General features: G+C 29.1%; 1 protein-coding gene across 1 annotated transcript; it reads right to left on the reverse strand.

Annotated features, from left to right (window-relative positions):
- Positions 1–2,168: 2,168 nt before the first annotated feature.
- LOC117932522 (disease resistance protein RPV1-like) lies at positions 2,169–6,689 on the reverse strand. Its single transcript, XM_034853796.1, has 5 exons — positions 6,110–6,689; positions 4,693–5,785; positions 4,414–4,563; positions 2,640–4,166; positions 2,169–2,516 (listed from the first exon to the last, which is right to left on the reverse strand). The coding sequence occupies exons 1-5, from the start codon at positions 6,598–6,600 to the stop codon at positions 2,169–2,171; spliced, it is 3,609 nt and encodes a 1,202-aa protein (XP_034709687.1). The 5' UTR covers positions 6,601–6,689.
- Positions 6,690–19,635: the final 12,946 nt, after the last annotated feature.

The following is a 19,635-nucleotide window of genomic DNA, read 5'->3' on the forward strand; positions in this document are numbered from 1 at the left end:
AAAAATATTTAAGCTACTTTAGTCACTATGCATATGATCTTAATAGATAAATGAGGATAATTTATCAATGTCTCAAAGTCATTTTTGAAAGTACTTGTAAATAATTTCAAATAAATAAAATTATCCATGCCTAAAAACATACAAATTAAAATCAGCAATTCAAATTATTCATGCTTAAAAACATACAAATTAAAATTACTAATTCAAATTATACATGTTTAAAAACATATAAATTAAAATCCACAGTCCAAACAAAGAGTCTTCTATGGCGTTCTCATTCTGGTTCAATACTACATCTCTACCACCCTTCCAATTCCAGAACCAATAGTTAGTCATGCTTCCATGGGCAACCTGGCCAATGGTTAGTCATAGTTTAATGAGCATATATATTATGACAATAATTTCCTGTGCTTTTCATCTTTAGAAATGAAGCAAAGTAAGAGCAAAATAAATATTAATTCAGGCTATGCAATTTGAAAAACATATGATAATTGTTTTGGTCTATCAATTAAAAAATGAAGCTCTAAATAAAATATTTAATTAATTCAAACAAAATTCTGGCCTAACAAAACAGTAGTGGTAATATGGCTTTTCTTTTTAAATTCAATAATTCATTCCAAAGATAAAACTTTCATAGGTCCTAAGATATTTATTAGAAAAAATAAAGAAGTTTTAACTTCAGATAGGCTTAAGATTACAGGATCTTTGAATTTCATAAATTCTTGGAATAATTAAAAACAAATAAAATAAAATAAATGCATAAAAAAGAAAAAAGAAATTTGAATTTTTGACCATATCTAATTTCGTATTGAACTCTATATTCTTCCAAGCATGTAATCATTTTAAAATATTTCTATATATTTTTTTCCGTTAATTCTATTAAATAATTTTTTTTTTTGGTATGATTTCTTTTCATGAGAACCTTTTATATTGTAATGACTAAATAAGAAAATATAGATATAAACTGAGAAGTATATAAGTTACATGTTTCAAACAATCTTTAAGCCTTAAAAGGAGTGGCTGAGTTAGATAACAGGGGTAAAGTAATTTTTTTTTTAAAAAAAACATGTATTATAATAAATATACAAAAAAATTTATATTTCATGAAGTGCGTTATCATTTAACAAAATAAGTGATTATTGATATTAGCAATGAAAGAAAAAATACATAGAATAAAAAATAAAACAACACAATAGATAAAGAAAAGTTTTAATTATTGATATTATTTGTGAAAGAAAAGAACTTATAAAGTATGAAATGAATGACAAAAATAGATAATTTTTTAAAAAAATTGTTTAAAAATTAACAAAAATTCAAACAATACTTTCAAAGGAATTTTAAAAAATAGCAAGAAATGTGACCATAAATTTTAAAGAATTTTACAATTTTTAACAAATTTTAAGAAATTCAATAATTTTACTAATAAATTTAAGAATCATTTTTGAAATAATTAAATTGATAAAAATTGTATTTAAAATTTATTTCTAACAATATAATATATCAACCTAAAAACTTATCATTATCAATAGTAAATTGGTTGCGGCATGATTAAACCTAAAAACTTAGGAATTTTAAAATTCTTAAAGTCAACCAAAGCAACCTAAATAATCTATCCACCTGAATAAGTCCTAATTTTTATTTTTTTATTTTTTAAAAAAAAAGAGTTTTCAACTTTCAGACCAACCGAAACTGAGGGATTTAAAAATTTCCCAAAATTTTGGGATAATTAAGAACACATGATTAAAATAAAATCATGAAAAGAAAAGAAAAAAAAATATATATCAGCTGGGTTATGATTTCAAATGTTATCGAGATATTTCATTTTGCACTAATTCCATCTAATAAATATTTTATTCACTAGTGAATGAAATAAGAAGAGAGAGAACACATACCTTGCTAGAGGTTAAAGAAACCCTTCATCCTTTGCAAACTAGAGAATTTTCCTTGGATGAGTGATCTTCTCTATTAGCAGGCCTTTTCCCAACGGCTGAGGCCAATGCTTCTGATCTTGGGCGTATATGAATGTATCCCACAACTTTTCACTTTAAAGGATGCGTTTTCGCCACATGTAAAAGAGGCATTACCCACAGGATTGTCAAAGTGAGCCTTGAAAGTGTTCCACTTTCTGGATCGATACTTGCTTGGAATGCGAATTTGAGGGAAATACGTCACCCACAGTGCTGGATCTGATGTGCACCACTGTCGTAGCGTCTGCTGCTATATGATAAACCGCTAATAGAGTATGTTTTGCAACGATGATAAAAACTAATATTATCCAGTCGTTCAGTTTGATCACCATGGGATATCGCCAATTTACATTCTGGAATAAAACCAGATGTTCTCACGCATTCATCATCATCAAGGGGAACATGATGGAAGAATAAAACAAATCCTAACAAGTTATTATCTTCATACCAATTCATTGGAAGTTCTACACTTACTTCACATCCCATTCTTTGATGACTTACCCATTCTGGTATTCCACTACTTCCTGGAATGATAATATTAAATCTCCGCTGCAGAAAAAAATGTCATGTAAATCTCATGTTTTTTTAAAAATAATAATACTAATAATAATAAATAATTAATTAAATTTTTTTTTTTTAAAAAAAAAGATAATTATGCCATGAAAATGATACCTGAATTGGTGATTTCAAGTGTTTGAGCAAAGAAGACCAGAGTAGACTTGAAGAAGTTTCAGTTTCCAGGGATGGACAAGCATGTGCCTCTATCCACCCTAGACTTGATGGAAGCTCTCCAATTACTTCAAGCATCGGACAATGATTCATGAGAAGGGTACCAAGCTTACAAAGTTGAGTGATGCCAGCAGGTATGCAACGCATATGGTTTTCACTTATGTTTAAAAATTCCAGTGAGGATAGACACCATAAATCATTGGGGATTTCTTCTTCCATCAGATTGCAACCACCTAGATCTAGCATTGTTAAGCAACATTGCAGGCTTCTCAAATTGTCAGGCAAGTTGTGGAGCTTTGGACAGTTACGAACATGAAGACTAGTAAGACATGTCAAATTACCGATGCTATTGGGAAGAGCCACAAGGTTCTCACAATTGATCAATTCCAAGGATTTAAGACCTCTCATATGTTCGATTGATGATGGCAGCTCTGAGATACCCGTCTCACGTAAAAAAAGGCGTTCTAATTGTTCCATATCCTCCGTGATCTCTGAAAAAGCCTCTAGATTTGAACAACCATTGAGAGAGAGGCCTTCGAGGGATTTCAACCCACATATACTGTTTGGAAGACTTTTCAAATTTCTACAATTTTCCAAATTTAAGCGATCAAGTCTGGTGAGATGACCTACTGAGTAGGGTAATCCTTTAATAGCAGTCTCATCTAGAAAAAGAGCCCATAGATTCCCCATATTTTTTTGGATCTCAGGAAACCTCTCAAGATTTGAGCAACCACTGAGAGTAAGAATTTCAAGGGCCTGCAAGTGCCCAATGCTATTTGGGAGTTCCTTAATAGCGGTTTTCTCTAAAGAAAGCTCCTTCAAGCATTTCATATTCCCTTGGATCTCTGGAAATTTCTCAAAGTTTGAGCAATATGAGAGGTTAAGATTTTTAAGAGATTCCAAATACCCAATGCTGCTTGGGAGTTCTTTAATACCACTCCCACGTAAATGAAGCCCCCTTAAATGTCCCATATAGGTAAATGTATCCGGAAATTTCTCAAACTTTGAACATCCTTCTAAATAAAGCTCCCTCAAAAATTTCATATTCCCATGGATCTCAGGAAATTTCTCAAAGTTTGAACAATATGAGAGATTAAGGACTTCAAGAGATGCTAAATACACAATGCTACTTGGTAGTTCTTGGATCTCACTCTTGTTTAAATAAAGCTCCTTCAAACATTCCATATTGCCATGGATCTCAGGAAACTTCTTCAAGTTTGGACAACAATTAAGATAAAGAACTTCAAGAGATTCAAACTTCATGCTGGATGGGAAACTTTGGAGCTGTTCACATCCTCCTAAATTCAAGTAAGTCAAACTTTTGAGATCGCCAATAGATGAATGAAGTTCACGCAACCTTGTACAACCTTCAAGATTCAGTCTCTCCAAATTTGGCATGCTTGAGAATTTTGGCATTTTGACCAATTGTTTTGAGTTACTTAGATTAATGCCCTTTAATTCTTTAAGACGCTGTAACATAAGACATTCTGTTAATAAAAAAAATTCTTTAACTTGAAAATTATTATAAAGAAAAAAAATAAATAAATAATGTTCATACCTTATTCCCTTTCCAAAGTTGTTTTATGTTGCTAGACTTCAAGTTGATTTCAAGAAGGTGCTTTCCATAAAAGTTCCAAGGTAAAGACATCAAAGTGCATCTTTGCCAATGAAGATATCTCAAATCATGAGGAAATTCAAAGTCTTTTGGAAGAAGCACTTTATACTCTTCTCTAGGCAAACCATCATGATCATTGCAATAGATTTTAAGCAACCTAAGCTTCTTCATCTTGGCAAACACTTTTGTATTGAACTGTATTTCTCTTGATCTAGACAAGTCCAAAGATATGGTTTGAATATTTTGCATCTCCTGGAAAACAATAAGGAAAAATAAGGGAAGAACACAAGATAAAAATCCTAACTATAATTATAGAGACAATTAACCACTAAAAAGTCGATTATAAACATTTAAATAAATATTTAGGCATTTAATCCGTACCTCTTGTTTAGAAAATGCATCATAAATATCATCTACATCCCACAATCTACTCCATTTGCAGGGGTCTCCAGGACATTCTTCACGAACAATTGCCCAACCCATTTCTTGTATCAAGTCATGCATTTGTATGACGTTGTCTAAGATAGTTACTAGACATCTATCACGAAGAACTCTTATGTTGCATGTTGCAAATAAATTGCAACCATCTAATATTCTTGACACAAAATCTTTGCGTTCACCTTTGAAAAAACACGCAATGTCCAGGAAAACCTCCTTTTGAGAAGGATCAAGCCCATCAAAACTTATTCTAAGCACATCATTAATTTCCTTCATAGGGTTTTTTTTCGATTTATCCGATGCGCTTTTCCATTCATCTATTGTCATGCCCTGAAGAGAAGAACCTAGAACTTTAAGGGCCAAAGGGAGACCTTGAGCATATTGTACCATGCAATTTGAGAGGTCTACATAATCTTCTTTAGGAACATTTTGTTTAAAGGCATGTTGGCTGAAGAGTTGAAGAGCTTCCTCATAATGTAATTCTGTAGCCTTATGTGATATAGTCACTCCATACTCAACCAACAGATGTTGGTCTCTAGTTGTAATGATAATTGTACTTCCTGGACCAAACCATTTAGGACTTCCAGCCACTGACTCTAATTGCTGCAATCGATCCACATCATCAATTACAATAAGAACCTTTTTTAAGCCAAGTCTGTCCTTTATTATATTGATTCCTTTATTGATATTGCTAAACTTTTCATCATTCCCCACTATATCATAAAGAAGTTGTTGTTGTAGTTGAAGTTGACAACCCTTGTTGAATGTCTCTCTGACATCTTGAAGAAAGCTAGCACCAGTGAATTGATATTGGATCTCATTATAAACAATCTTGGCAATGGTAGTTTTACCAATTCCACCAATTCCATATATCCCAACCACACGAATGTCATTCAAGTCACTACTTAACAATGACTTTAGTTCTTTTAGGCGAAAATCCATCCCAACTATATCCTCGTTAATGTGCAAAAGCTTAGAATTCATTGATCTTTTAAAAATCTGGTTAACAATTTCCTTAATATGCTTTGACTCATACCTGCCAATTATAAAGTACAATTTAACACTTCATGAGTTATAATGAATTGCAAAAAGATAACAAATATTAAGTAAATTTAGTGATATTTATTTGCTTGTGTCAATATAACAAAAGTAATAGGATGTAAAAAAATATTAAAAGAACCCACTATATTGGGCATTTTACAAATAATGAAAAGGCAAGTAGTTTTGAGCCAAGTGTTTATAAGATCACAAAGCAAGCTTTACTACACAAAATTATTAACTTGTTAATTCATAATTTAAGACAATTAAATCCTTACAACTGAATTAAATCAAAAGCACAAATTAAGGAAGTTGAAGTTACCCATCATTCACATGGAAACCACTTAGATTGCTTGCTTCAGTCAAGGAAGCCCTCCACCTTTGCATCTTTCTCTCATCTACATTTCTTTCATGGATGAAAAATGCCTCTCCGAAGCTCCCTGTTTGCTTTCGTACATCAGAAGGATCCACGTGGTAGAACACCGGCAAGACTATTTGTTCCATTTCTTCCCTGCACTCCATGATCTTCGCTAACTCATCCAAACACCACTTGGAATGAGCATAGGTTTTTGAGAACACAACTATGGAAATTCTTGATTCTTCAATAGTTTTCAAAAGTTCTGATTTGATCTCCTCACCTCTTTCAAGTTGATCGTCTCTAAAAGTGTTAATCCCCATCCGATCCAAATTTACGAATAAATGATCCGTAAAATTGTTGCGGGTGTCTTCACCTCTAAAACTTAAGAACACTTCGAACTCATATTTACGAACTGAGGTAGAAGAAGAAGAGGGTTTTTGGGTAGAGGAAGCCATTGTTGGACAGTTTCTAGATGAAAGCTTAGAGAGAGTTGAGGAAGAACTTGGGCTTAGTCAATACTTGATATGCCGACGGCATATTTGGGTCCTCGTATGAAGCAAAACTATTTTTTTTTTTGGTGGTTGTGGGGTGGTTGGATTGTAAAAAGCAAAGATCGATTTTCGCAATACATTTAAGCAGGTGATCCTCTTCCCATTTTTTGGGTCCAAATGCATAAGCATGTGATTTGTCAGTTAAATGTCAAGGAGTAATGAGTGGGGAGGTCGGTGGCTTTTATTATTATTTTTTTATATTTTAAATAAAGATCAATATTTTAAATACATGCTTATTACTAAAAATAAATAAAAAAAAATTAACAAATTAATTAATTTTAATTATCTTATTATTAAATTTCATTTAACTTATTATGAAAATGTAAAAACCATAATAATGATTTACTGAAAATAATCTCTATGCTTTTTGTATATTAATTATTTATAAATATTCATATATCATTAGTTATTTTATACCCTAAAATACATTCAAACTAAATAGAAAATTATTTTTATAATAAATGTGGTAAGATACTTTATAAGTACCCCTTTTCTTTATTTTTAAGTTTTTCTTTTTCACTTTACAAACTCATCTATGTTGCTAAATATATCCCTCTTTTTGTTTTACAATTTTTATATTCTTTCAACTTTTCAAACTCAATAATCCTTTTAAAAAAAATTAATTTTTAAAACTTTATCTTTTATAAAAGGTTTCTAAAACCATAAAATTTTTAGATAAATTTTATTATTATATTTTTCATTAAAAATAATAATAACAATGAAATTTTTTATAACGATGAACCATAATATTTCAAAATTTCACATAAAATCTCAATTACTTTAAAACGAATGTTAAATTATAAGGAATAAATATAAATAAAGAGATAATAATTATTTCAATTATATTCTATTAAAGCTTTTGTTTCTCTTGTCTAATATTTATATTGACTCATACATATCTTTCTGTTCCTCCAATCTAAAACCATAAAAAATAACACCAAGGCATTTTACATTGGTGAAAGAATACATAGCATGAATATATTTGAATTTGCAAGATAATTATATCATGCATCACTAAATTTATCCATAAAAATAAACTTACGAAATGTTGCAAATTAAATAATATTTTTTTAATCAAGATTGGATTGAAAAGGAATTTTATGAATATTCTAAAATTCATTCTCGTTTGATTTCCGAGCAAATCCATGCAAAAGCCCCAAGAAAAACAAAAAAAATTGTTTTTTTTTTATTTTTTGCTCCCTATGTTTTTTGGATTTGTTCTAGGGGTCTCCGTCCCCATTCGATTTCCAAAAAAATTCATCATCGTTTGATTTTTGAGAAAATCCATGCAAAATCCTTAAGGAAAACAAATTTTTTTTTTTTTTTTTTTTTTTACTCCCTGTGTTTTTTGGGTCTATTCTAGGGGTCTCTTTGCTTTTGTGCCATTGGATTTAAATTTCACAAACCCTAAATCCACGATTTTTGAGTCAAGCTGAAAAACACAACATTTACCAGTCAACCGGTGAGAGGTGTGAGTGGGAGCCGATTTCACTAGGAGGGAGGGAGAGGCGGATGATGGGTATGGAAAGAAAAAAAAAAATACAATCTCAATATAAAAAATGAAATCGGCTTAGAATATATAAAAATATATATAATTTTTCACATTGGTTTTCAGATTTTGTAAAGTTGAATTCGGAAAAGTATATATCTGTGGATTGAAACCATCAAAACACAAGTTTCCAGATCATTTATTCACAATTGTCAGAGTGTAATGAGTGGGGAGATGGGTGGCTTTGAAAAAAATTTTAAGTAATTCAAAAGCAACGGTCATCATGTGACACAATTATCAGAGTGTAATGAGTGGGGAGGTTGGTGGCTTTGAAAAAAATTGAAGTAATTCAGAAGCAACTTAATTCAAAAGCAACTTTATTTCCTTGCGTTTGCATACCGAGAAAATGCCGTTCATGTATGACAATATTTCCATGATATGGAGCTTCTAACTGTTCAGGAATAATAAATAAAGTTCAATCGAAAATGAAAATGTCATCGATATTGCAACATTTCCACGATATATCGAGCTTCGGTGGGCTTGGACATGATATAAAGTGGTGAGATTTCCTTTGCTCGATTTTTCGGGGAGAAAATATATTAAGCACAGTGATTTTTATTTTGGTATTACTTTGACCAGTCAAAGCCTTTCAATATTATTGCCATGGATCCTTCCCCCTTTAATTATTTTTATTTCATGGATCCTTACCCCTTTAATTATTTTTATTTTTCATATTCTATTTTATATATTATTAAAAATATAAAAATATATAATAATCTTATTAATGAGGCATTCCTTATTTTTTTTAAAAAAACTTAGATATAAAATTATTAACATTTTTAAACATAAAAATATATTCATATATCATTATTTTTTTTATATTTTAAATAAAGATCATCATTTTAAACACATGTTTGATTACTTAAAAAAAAATAAAATTTTAATAAATTAATTAATGTTAATTATCTTATTATTTAAATTTGAAATTTCCATCTTATGCAAATTTCATAAATTTGAAAAGATCTCATATTAATTTTTTCCAAAATTATATTATATTGTATGAACCTAGAAAACTTTTAAAAACTTTAAAAATATTAAAGCCATTATAAATTTTATTTTATTCAAGTTTTAAAAAATAAAATCATTATGAATTTTATTTTATTTGAGTATATTAAATCACTTTTTAAATACATTTTAAAATGAAAAAATTAGAGCGCTTGTATTGCCAAGGTGTTGACTTAGGCATTGGAAAAAATAGTATATGTACATATATTATTATAATAATAAATAATGAGAAGAAACATGCAGCTTATTGTTTTATTCTTAAGATTTTGTGCGTGTAATGAAGATAGAAGGGTAATGGATTGATTATGTATTGAATTTGAAAATTAATAAAAATTATAATATTTAGTCAAGTATTAAAATGTAGTTATATTGATGTATGGTATTTAAATTCGTTCTATTAAATTTTTCCTTTTTCTAATGATATAAAATGGGTGCATTAAATGTTTAATAAGACAAAAATAATAATAAGAGGATATAAATGACTCTATAGATATTTTAAAATAAGTGTATAAAAAGGGTCATCAAAAATACAATTTTTGGATTTAACAAAATAACATCTGAGTTTTGAGTTTAAAAAAATTTTAAACTACAATCGTCAAAGATGGGACGTAACGATACTAGTTGGGATATGGTAACATTTTCCTTCATCATTAAATCATTTTTTGAGGCCAAACATTCGCATTTCCGAATGGCTTAAAAAAAAATTAGGATTCTAATCAAGAATATGGTTTTTATTTCTGAATGGTGATTGCCATTTTAATCACCATAATTTTTCAACCCCTAGAATCTTTCAAAAATATAGAATAGTTGAAAGGAAAAATAAAATGTAAAAAAAAAAGACTTGAATTATGCTTAATTAAATTGATTTACCAAAGTATTTTTAGGTTAAAGCTATTAAGTTCTAAATTAAGTTTTAATGAAACTTATTCTAAAGAAAACCCTCTATGAATTATGGAAAAACAAGAAACCAAATATTAACTATTTGAAAGTCTTTGACTATAAATATTTTATCTTAAATGCCAAAAGTTTATGGTGAATATACTAACTCATCCACTCTCATAATTTTTTTTTTTTTAAAAAAAAAAAGCAGAAAAAAAACACTAACAATGTCATTGAGTTTAGTAGAGAACTCGGAAAAGGATTCATCTTTATTTATTTTCATATTTTCAAATTTAGTAGTAAACATTTGTAATTTAGACAACTTCACTATGGCAATACTCTCATGAGTAACTGCTAAAATATTTCAAGTCTCCTTAGCATATTTACATGTTGTAATCCTATTAAACCTATCAATACTCACACCATTGAAAATACAATAAAGGGTTTTTGTAATAGTTTTACTACCCTCATTGTCTATTATATTATCTCTTGACCTACCAACCTAATATAGAAATTAGGGGTAACCACCCATATTTCACTTCCAAACTCTTTCAAAAAATAAAAAATAAAAAAATTAGTACTTTCTCTTGAGGGTGGTTGCTCCCATCAAAGAATGAAAGATAATAGATAGATATTCCAATTCTCTGTGGTTCCATACCTCAAGACTTAGGCAATAGGAATTGAAAAACATTTAATTATTTTAACCTACTTTGATACCACATGAAAATTTGTTTTTAAATATGCAAAATTGCCTAAAAGGGAAGAGGAGAAGGGGTGAATAGGTAATCCAAGAAATTTAATCCAAAATTTAATTTTTATCTGCATCTTAATAATTTCAATAATTTTAATAATGAAGATAGAAAATAAATCATACATAAGAACACATGTAATGGAGTTTTCTTGAAATGCCTTAGAAGTAAAACAAAAATCATGGGTCTATGCTCTTAAGGAATTGTACACAAAATTACCTAATCTAAATGCTCTTAAGAACTTACGCAATCCTTCACATCCTCATTGCAAGACTCTATGCTCCTTAGTGAATACCTCAATCTCATGTTAAGGCTAGCAAGTCAATCACTATTGGAATATTTGGATTACTTCATTCCAAATCTTGAATCATAGGAGTCCATGTAAGACTATCCTTGGGATCTCCAGATCAATGTAACAGAAGCATTCACAAATTTGAACCTTAAATCTAGGCGCCTAAAAATAATACATGTGATTTAGATGTTCACAAATCAATTCCAGTTGATGAAGAAGGTAGTGTGAATCTAAAAAACATTGTAATCTTTCTCCTAGTCACTCTCTGTTATAGATATTGGCATGTGAAGATGGTAGAATCCTCTTTATAAAGATGGAGGTCAAGGTTTCTCTCTCTTGAAAATTGAATGACAAAACTCTTAAGCTCTAAACCCTTGTGGAGGTTTATATAAGTTTGCTTATGGGCTTAAGTTACTAGAGCCCATTTTGGACTTGGACCACTCAATCTAACCTACTGGGTCTTAATTAATTAATTAATTCAATTTAAGCTTCAATTAATTAATTAGCCTAATCAAGAAAAACAATTTATAAGCTTTTGCATCAACTTGTATATTTACTAAAATGCCCTTAGTACACATTTGAGTAAATAACTAAAATATCCCTCAAATAATGTGCCACCAAAGAATATGAACTTAAGAGAGGACCATTAAAACCCATAAAAAAATACTAGCTCCTTCATAATCCAATTTTAAAGTTGACTTAGTATTTCACTATAGAGAATCAACTATACTCCAATATCCTATGATATTATATCTAAATAGAAAACTTAAGCTCATGACCTACTAATGGTTGTATATAAACTCCTCATAAACTAATGTATGTAATCTAACGAGATAAATGTTATCAACCTCTTAAAATTACATCTACCATTCTTAAATCTTAGATCTTCCTATCATGTGGTCAACTGACATACGCTAGCTCACAAGAGCATGTCAAATTTCACTTAAAGAACTACTGTGACTACAAATTTCATGATCATAAGTTTTTAGAATTACATAAAGGGACACACTGTCTCAAACCCATGAGATATCATGGTGTCTATCTTAAGAATACATATTGTCACCTACCTTGATCAATAGTGACCTAATTCATAAGGAATTTATGACCACCTTAGGCTTTCACCTATAAGTTAAAGTTATATGAAAACTTCAACACTAACTCAATATTCTCTTAATGTTAAGAACTCATGCAACATAATAACTTAGTAAAGTCTTGACTACCTAGTAGTCAATGTCATGACTCACCCAATGATGAAAATATCAGTAATCACAGATATATCGGTACTTCGATTTTACGGATATATTGGAAATATTGAAAATCTTGGAGATATATCGACGGATATTTTGAAATAAAATATTGGTAGGCCTAAAATTGATCAAAATTCATAGAAATATAAGAAAAACCTCATAAAAATGTAATTAGAAGTATAATAGACATTTTAAAGTTATTTTGTTAAATAATTTGATATATATATATATATATATATATATAATATGATTTATCATATTTGATAAGAATATCCTATACGTTGATAAAAAAAATGAATTTTATAAGTGTACATTTATTATTAAATTACATCAAATATTATTTCATAATATTATTATGATATTTGATTATAATATGTCTAATTTTAAAATATATTTAATATTAAAATTATGATCCATTTAATTCAATTGTATTAAATGATATAAAATAAATGATGATATATATACAAATTTTTAATATTTAATTAATCTATTAATGATATTAAAAACATTATGAATAAAATAATTATAATAATTTTTATATTTTTGCCAATCAATTAAATGAGATTTTTTCATTTAATTATAAAATAATTATAATTAATTTGTTCTCTAAAATATTCTTTTAATATTTTGTTTATATAATGACTTTTATTATATATGTGTTTGGTGCACTACATTTAATAAGGGGTAAATTGCCTTACCGGTAGCCTTCTTACATGTTAAGTCTTTTGTTGGGGGTTCGAATCCAACTCATTTTTGAGCTTTAACTGTAGTGCTCACGTGTTGACCACTCGATCCCTGACTAACCCAAAATGACCCAAAATATATCGGGAAATATTGGTAATTTTTGGCGATTTTTCTCTAAATACCGCCTAGTCGATATTTCTCCACCCAATATCGTATCCATAAGTTTCGATATGCGATATATCGTCTATATATAGCGAAATTTTCATCCATGGACTCACCGTAGATGTTATCCAATATATAACCGTGCACATTAGTGCATTCACCATAGGAAACTCATCTCGATGATGAAAATAAGTCATCCCTCCAATTAAGACATAGTGCACTACTCCCTCAAATAGATTACCTAAGTCTATAAATCAGCTATAAACAATTCATCTACTTGTATGAGACTCATAAGTTAGAGTTTTCTTAATGCACCCAAGTTATGTATAATGCAAGTGGTGTAGACCTAAATTCTCATTATATACAATACATAAATGAGATAGTGAAACTGAAATTGGAATCATAATATAAATATTAATGAAATTCATTTATTGTTAGTTATATTATGTCATGCTTTTAAAAGTTCTATACTAACAGATCACACCATTCTTTTTACAAAAGCCCTTTCCAAATCATTATCGAAAACTTAAGAGATGGATACTAGGGTAAAAAAGGATGAGTATGTTATTATGCTTATAAAAATCTTATATTTATACCAAAATCCTAGAAAAACAAACCCTTGAAATTTTTTTGAAAAAAGTTGAAAAATATGTTAGAAAAATGGATCAACATTTGAGTGGTCCAATGGGAAAACATCCTAAGGCAACATACGAACATTCCTTGAGAGGTTTGAATGGTTGCCTTTGGGTGTTTTAACATCCCCTACATCTATTTTGCGCATTCGAATCCACTTTTCGATGCTTTCTCCAAGACGTCACTTGATCAACACATTATAGACATCCCCTACACTCTAATTACCTCAAAGGTATGCATACCTCAATCTCAAGGAATAACATTGAACTTAGTGCAACAATGGAATAAAATTGTTGACTAATATTAATACATTGATGGTATAAGTTCAATGGAAAAGAATGTAGTTTTGTTGAAGAGAGAGAGGATAGAATAATGGGCTAGGAAACAATACAAAAAAGTAGAAAAAGAAAATAATGTAGGGAAAATTGTGTTTTGGGCCCAGCTGGGCCCAAAAATAAATGTATGGTCCATATAAGTTTCATATTTTAGCCCAACACCCAATGAAAGAGTGGAAATTGAGAGTAATGATATTGTCTTTAAAAAATCCTTAAAACGCCCTTGATTATTAAATGAAAAAAGTAACCACTCACCTCACCTCACCTTTCTCATTCTCTCTTTGACTCTTTTGCCCTTCTCTCACCTATTTAATAGTGGAACCAACTTGAATTATTTCCTCAAATATGAAAAATGATTAAAAATTATTATTATCAAATATATTTTTGAAGTGAATAACTTTTAAATACCCCATCAAATATTATTATTTTTTTCAAACTTACATAATATATAATAAATATTTTTTAAATTTATTGAAAACTTACATAATATATAGTAAATATCATTCTTTATTTTAAACTTATATTATTTCTCATATATATTAAATAATTTTTAAACACCTCATAAAATATTAGTATGATTTGTTTACTCCAACTTGTAAATTAGATATCATCAAATATTATATTTTTTTAAATTTATAGAACATATAATAAATACTTTTTAAATACCTCATAAAATATTATTAATTTTTTTTTCTAACTTGCAAATTAGACACATGGTGTTTATTATTTTTTCAAAAATTATGTAAACACTTACATGCATATATATAATATTAATCAAGAAGACAAAATTTTTAAGACTAATTTACCAACCTTCCAATAATTTTGAAAGTGTAAATAGGGTAATTGGCTGAATTAAAGTTTTCAAAAATATTCAAAATTTCTCCATTCCAAAATTACCTAATTGCTCTCCACACTAATCCTAAATATTTTTGAATAAAGATTTAAATATTTAAAACCATTAAATAAATACTTTCTTATTAAAGCAATTTTTTCAAATTAATATGATAAAAATCATGAAATCTTCAAAACTATAAGTACAACAAATATTTTTAATTTTAAAACTAATTTCATAATTTAAATTAATGATTTAAAAAAATAAAAATGTTATAAAAATAATTTTTATTTATTTATAATTCCATTTAAATATGATTTTTTTAATCTCTATTGATAACAAATGAAATTATATTTATAAAGGCAAAATAGTAAAAATATATATTTCATTTAGTTTACTTATAATGAACAATTCAAACATGATTGATTTTAATTTTATTTCCTATGTGTTAATTTTTGTAGGGAATGTCTTAATGACATAGTTTGGTAAAAAAAAAAAAAACTATCAATAATCGTCTTAATGTCAAATTCAAGTTATTTAAACATTGTACAAAACCTATTAGGAACCTTGTACACTTAGCACATTTCCCTTGTACAGTTAGTATAATACCCTTGTACAATGACACAAATTTCATATTTCTCATAAGTTATATGTTCATGTAGGTGTATTAATAATATTTCCAATGGTTTGGTTAAAAAAATGATGGATGACTTAGGATCAATTTTTTTTTCCCCAAATATCGTTATTAGAGAAAATATTAGAATTTTCATGTGAGAGTTAAATAAAATGCATGACATGGGTGTATAATCCTTGGGTGATAAGGAAAATAAAAAAGTGGTTTAGAATTTATTAAAATAATTCACAAAGGGTAATCTTGTACACCTTTGTACAATTAGTACATTTTCCTTGTACCGTTAGTGTAATATCCTTGTACAATGACACAAATTTTATATCCCTCCTGAGTTATGTGTCCACGTAGGAGTGTTTAACCATATTTCCAATGATTTAGTTGAGAAGATGGTAGATGATTTAAGGTCAAAAAATTTTTTCTCCAATATTATTCTTAGGAAAAATATTGGAATTTCCATGCGGGAATTAAATAAAGTGCATGACATATGTATACAATTCATGAGTGATAAAAAAAAATAAAGGAATGACTCATAATCGATTATAATATTTCACAAATGATAGCCTTGTACACCTTTGTACACTTAGTACATTTCCCTTATACAGTTAGTGTAATACAATTGTACAGTGGCGCAATAAATGAATAAATAAAATTTATTAATTTTTTATTTTCATAGAAAAAAATAGTACTAAACAAGGTTTTCAATTTTCATTTTAAAAAATACTTTTCATTTTTTAATTAAAAATATTTTCAAAAAGAGACAATATAGAAAATAAAAATTATTTTTAAAAATAAAAAATAAAAACTAGAAAAATATTTTAAAACCAAACTCAAATATAATTTATATAATTTTTAACTACTTGTTTTCATCTAAAATAAGTAAATATACCTTTCAACCATTTTATATAAGAAAAATTCAATCTCTATTATATATTGATATAATCCACTTTTAAAATTAGGTCATATGAAAACATTTTAATTGAGTACTTAAAATAAAAACTTTCCATCCATCTTCTTTTTTTCTTTTTCTTTTTCTTATTTTAATAAATTTTCAATTAATTCAAATCATTAAAATAAATCCTTAATAAACAAATTTGTAACATTTCATATAACTTATTACTAAAAGTCATGTTAAAAAAGTTATTAAAATAAGGAAGAAAGAAGATTAAAAAAAATTAAACTTTTTATTTTATAATAGTAAAAAAAAACTTTAAAATAATATTTAATATAAAAAATAAAATAGTGAATATATTTATTTTAAATAGTATTTTAATCATTAAATTATTTACTTCTAAAATATAAAAGATAAAAATAAATGTAAAATGTAATTTTTATTTATTTAAATTAATTTTTTTTAGAAAGTATTTTCCAAAATAGTCTTTGAATCATTAATATAATTTTTGTTTATTTATAATTTAAAAATAAAAAAATAATGTTGATTTTTCAATTATTTATAAAAGAGTTTTAAAAAATAATGAAAAATCTAAAAATGGTTAAATAAGAAATAATAGTGGCATGTGAAAGGTGGTAGAATAAAGACAAAAATGGGTCAAGTGGGTATTTTTGTCTATTCTCATCTCATATCCTTGTAATCAATTATGGGTGTTTGATGGACTCTTTATTAATTATTAAAACCAAATGGGTCTAAAGCCCAATTCTCCCAAAATAGTATATGTACATATATTATTATAATAATAAATAATGAGAAGAAACATGCGACTTACTGTTTTATTCTTAAGATTTTGTGCGTGTAATGAAGATAGAAGGGTAATGGATTGATTATGTATTGAATTTGAAAATTAATAAAAATTATAATATTTAGTCAAGTATTAAAATGTAGTTATATTGATGTATGGTATTTAAATTCGTTCTATTAAATTTTTCCTTTTTCTAATGATATAAAATGGGTGCATTAAATGTTTAATAAGACAAAAAAATAATAAGAGGATATAAATGACTCTATAGATATTTTAAAATAAGTGTATAAAAAGGGTCATCAAAAATATAATTTTTGGATTTAACAAAATAACATCTGAGTTTTAAGTTTAAAAAAATTTTAAACTACAATCGTCAAAGATGGAACGTAACGATACTAGTTGGGATATGGTAACATTTTCCTTTATAAATATACTATATTTATAGATAAATATTGAATATATAGGGGATGTGCATGGGGTCTGAAAGATGGGTATATGTGAATATAGGTGTGAGGTAGTTAGTGAGAAATGGAGATGACCAATACATGCATGGTTCTTATGCAGGAGTAGAAAACGAGTAGTGGGGCAATGAATGAGGCATCTTGGGTGTGGTGGGTATGAATGGTGGAAAGGCACTGAAACGAAGTGGGTTTGAAGGGTTCGGTGGGTGTGAGTAAATGTCATATGGGGGTATGATGAGTAGTGGTATCCATGTGCATGAGATTAGTTATATTGGGTGGTGTAGGTTGGTAAGAAAACGGTGTGCATGAAGAATGGTGTAGAGAGAGAAAGGTGGTGATGGGCATTTAAGTTTAGAGGGAGAAACGGGTCTAGTGGGTATGTGAATAATGGAAATGCATAAGAGGATATGAAGAGTAGGATGGGTGGTAGTGGAGTATGAGGTATGATTAGGATGGGAAGGTGGCGAGACTGCATGGGAGAAGCTGTTAATGACAGAGTGCAAATGAGAGGAACAGTGACGATAGAGTAGATGCTGCATGATCAGCAAAGACATTCACAAATTGGGGTGGCTGGCTTGAAGCTGGGGTTGAGACCAAAACATTTATCATTGGAGGAGTTAGTGGAGATCCTTTCACCAATGATGACCAACCAGGCATTGGGCTTGGAACACTACGAGGTAGTTGGTTGCTGCGTCCATTAACATAGCCTAGCCACAAATATGCTGAAGTATCCAGCAGATTTCTAGCAACACAAACCTCAACAATCAGATGCCGCATGTTTCCAGAACAGTTCATTGACAAGTCATTCATGCTCATGCCATCCAGGTACCCACTCCCGGCCGTGATGAACTCTGATTCTTAGTTAAATCTTATTTTCCAATTCCTTTCTCAGTCTTACCTACATGATCAACTTCACGTGAAATAATAGGACTTGAGCTCTCATATTCAAAGGTGTGTTTCAATGGTTTATTCAACACAGCTCCCTTCTTAGACACAGTCCTTGAAGATATTCCTGCACCCCTTCCACTAATATTTGACTTATCATCTAAGCCAGAGTGGTTAGATGAAACCATGCCTGATGATTGCTCCCTATTAGGATTTTCACGTACTCGAAACTCAGTGCGCTGGATTCGTTTGGTTTCCTTTGAAATCCACTAGAATCTGCCCGAGAAGACTCAGGAACTGGAAATGATGATCTTGGCCCAGAATTCTTAACTGTGAACATATATTTTTTGCCTTTACCAGCAAATATTGGGCCCTGAGCCTTTGACCCACTTAAATCTCTGTCCCTTGAAAAAGATTGGGATGATGTGGATCCATTTCGTGGCAGGCCTTCAGATTCTCTGGCATTGGACAAGGAAATGTAGTTCTTTTTAATTGTTTCATGGTGCCCTTGATCTGTCACTTGGAGTCCTAATTCATACCTACTATTGTTTTCAACAATATGGACATATCAGCTAGGGCATGACTTGTCATAACACTACTGTTTGCACTTACTCTCAGGGGCAATGACTACTTCTTTTTGATGCGTTGTCCTGTGGCAGATCCAAGCTCCTTGGAACAAGACCAAGTTGACTGTCCATTGGAAGGGACACTACGTCAATCTTAGTGTTTTGAATGGCTTGAACGTGGAAAAGCCAACCTTCAGGATTCTGATTGGTTGTAAAATGGGCAGGGGCATTGGGCTGAACAAAAGACATTGGTTGAGGAGCCAGTGGTAGAATTCCTTGGGAGATAGGTGATGTATATCTGAGTTGACCAAACTGGAAGAGAGGAGGCTATGATG

The sequence above is a fragment of the Vitis riparia genome, chromosome 15, assembly GCF_004353265.1.
Source record: "Vitis riparia cultivar Riparia Gloire de Montpellier isolate 1030 chromosome 15, EGFV_Vit.rip_1.0, whole genome shotgun sequence".
Classification (NCBI taxonomy): domain Eukaryota; kingdom Viridiplantae; phylum Streptophyta; class Magnoliopsida; order Vitales; family Vitaceae; genus Vitis; species Vitis riparia.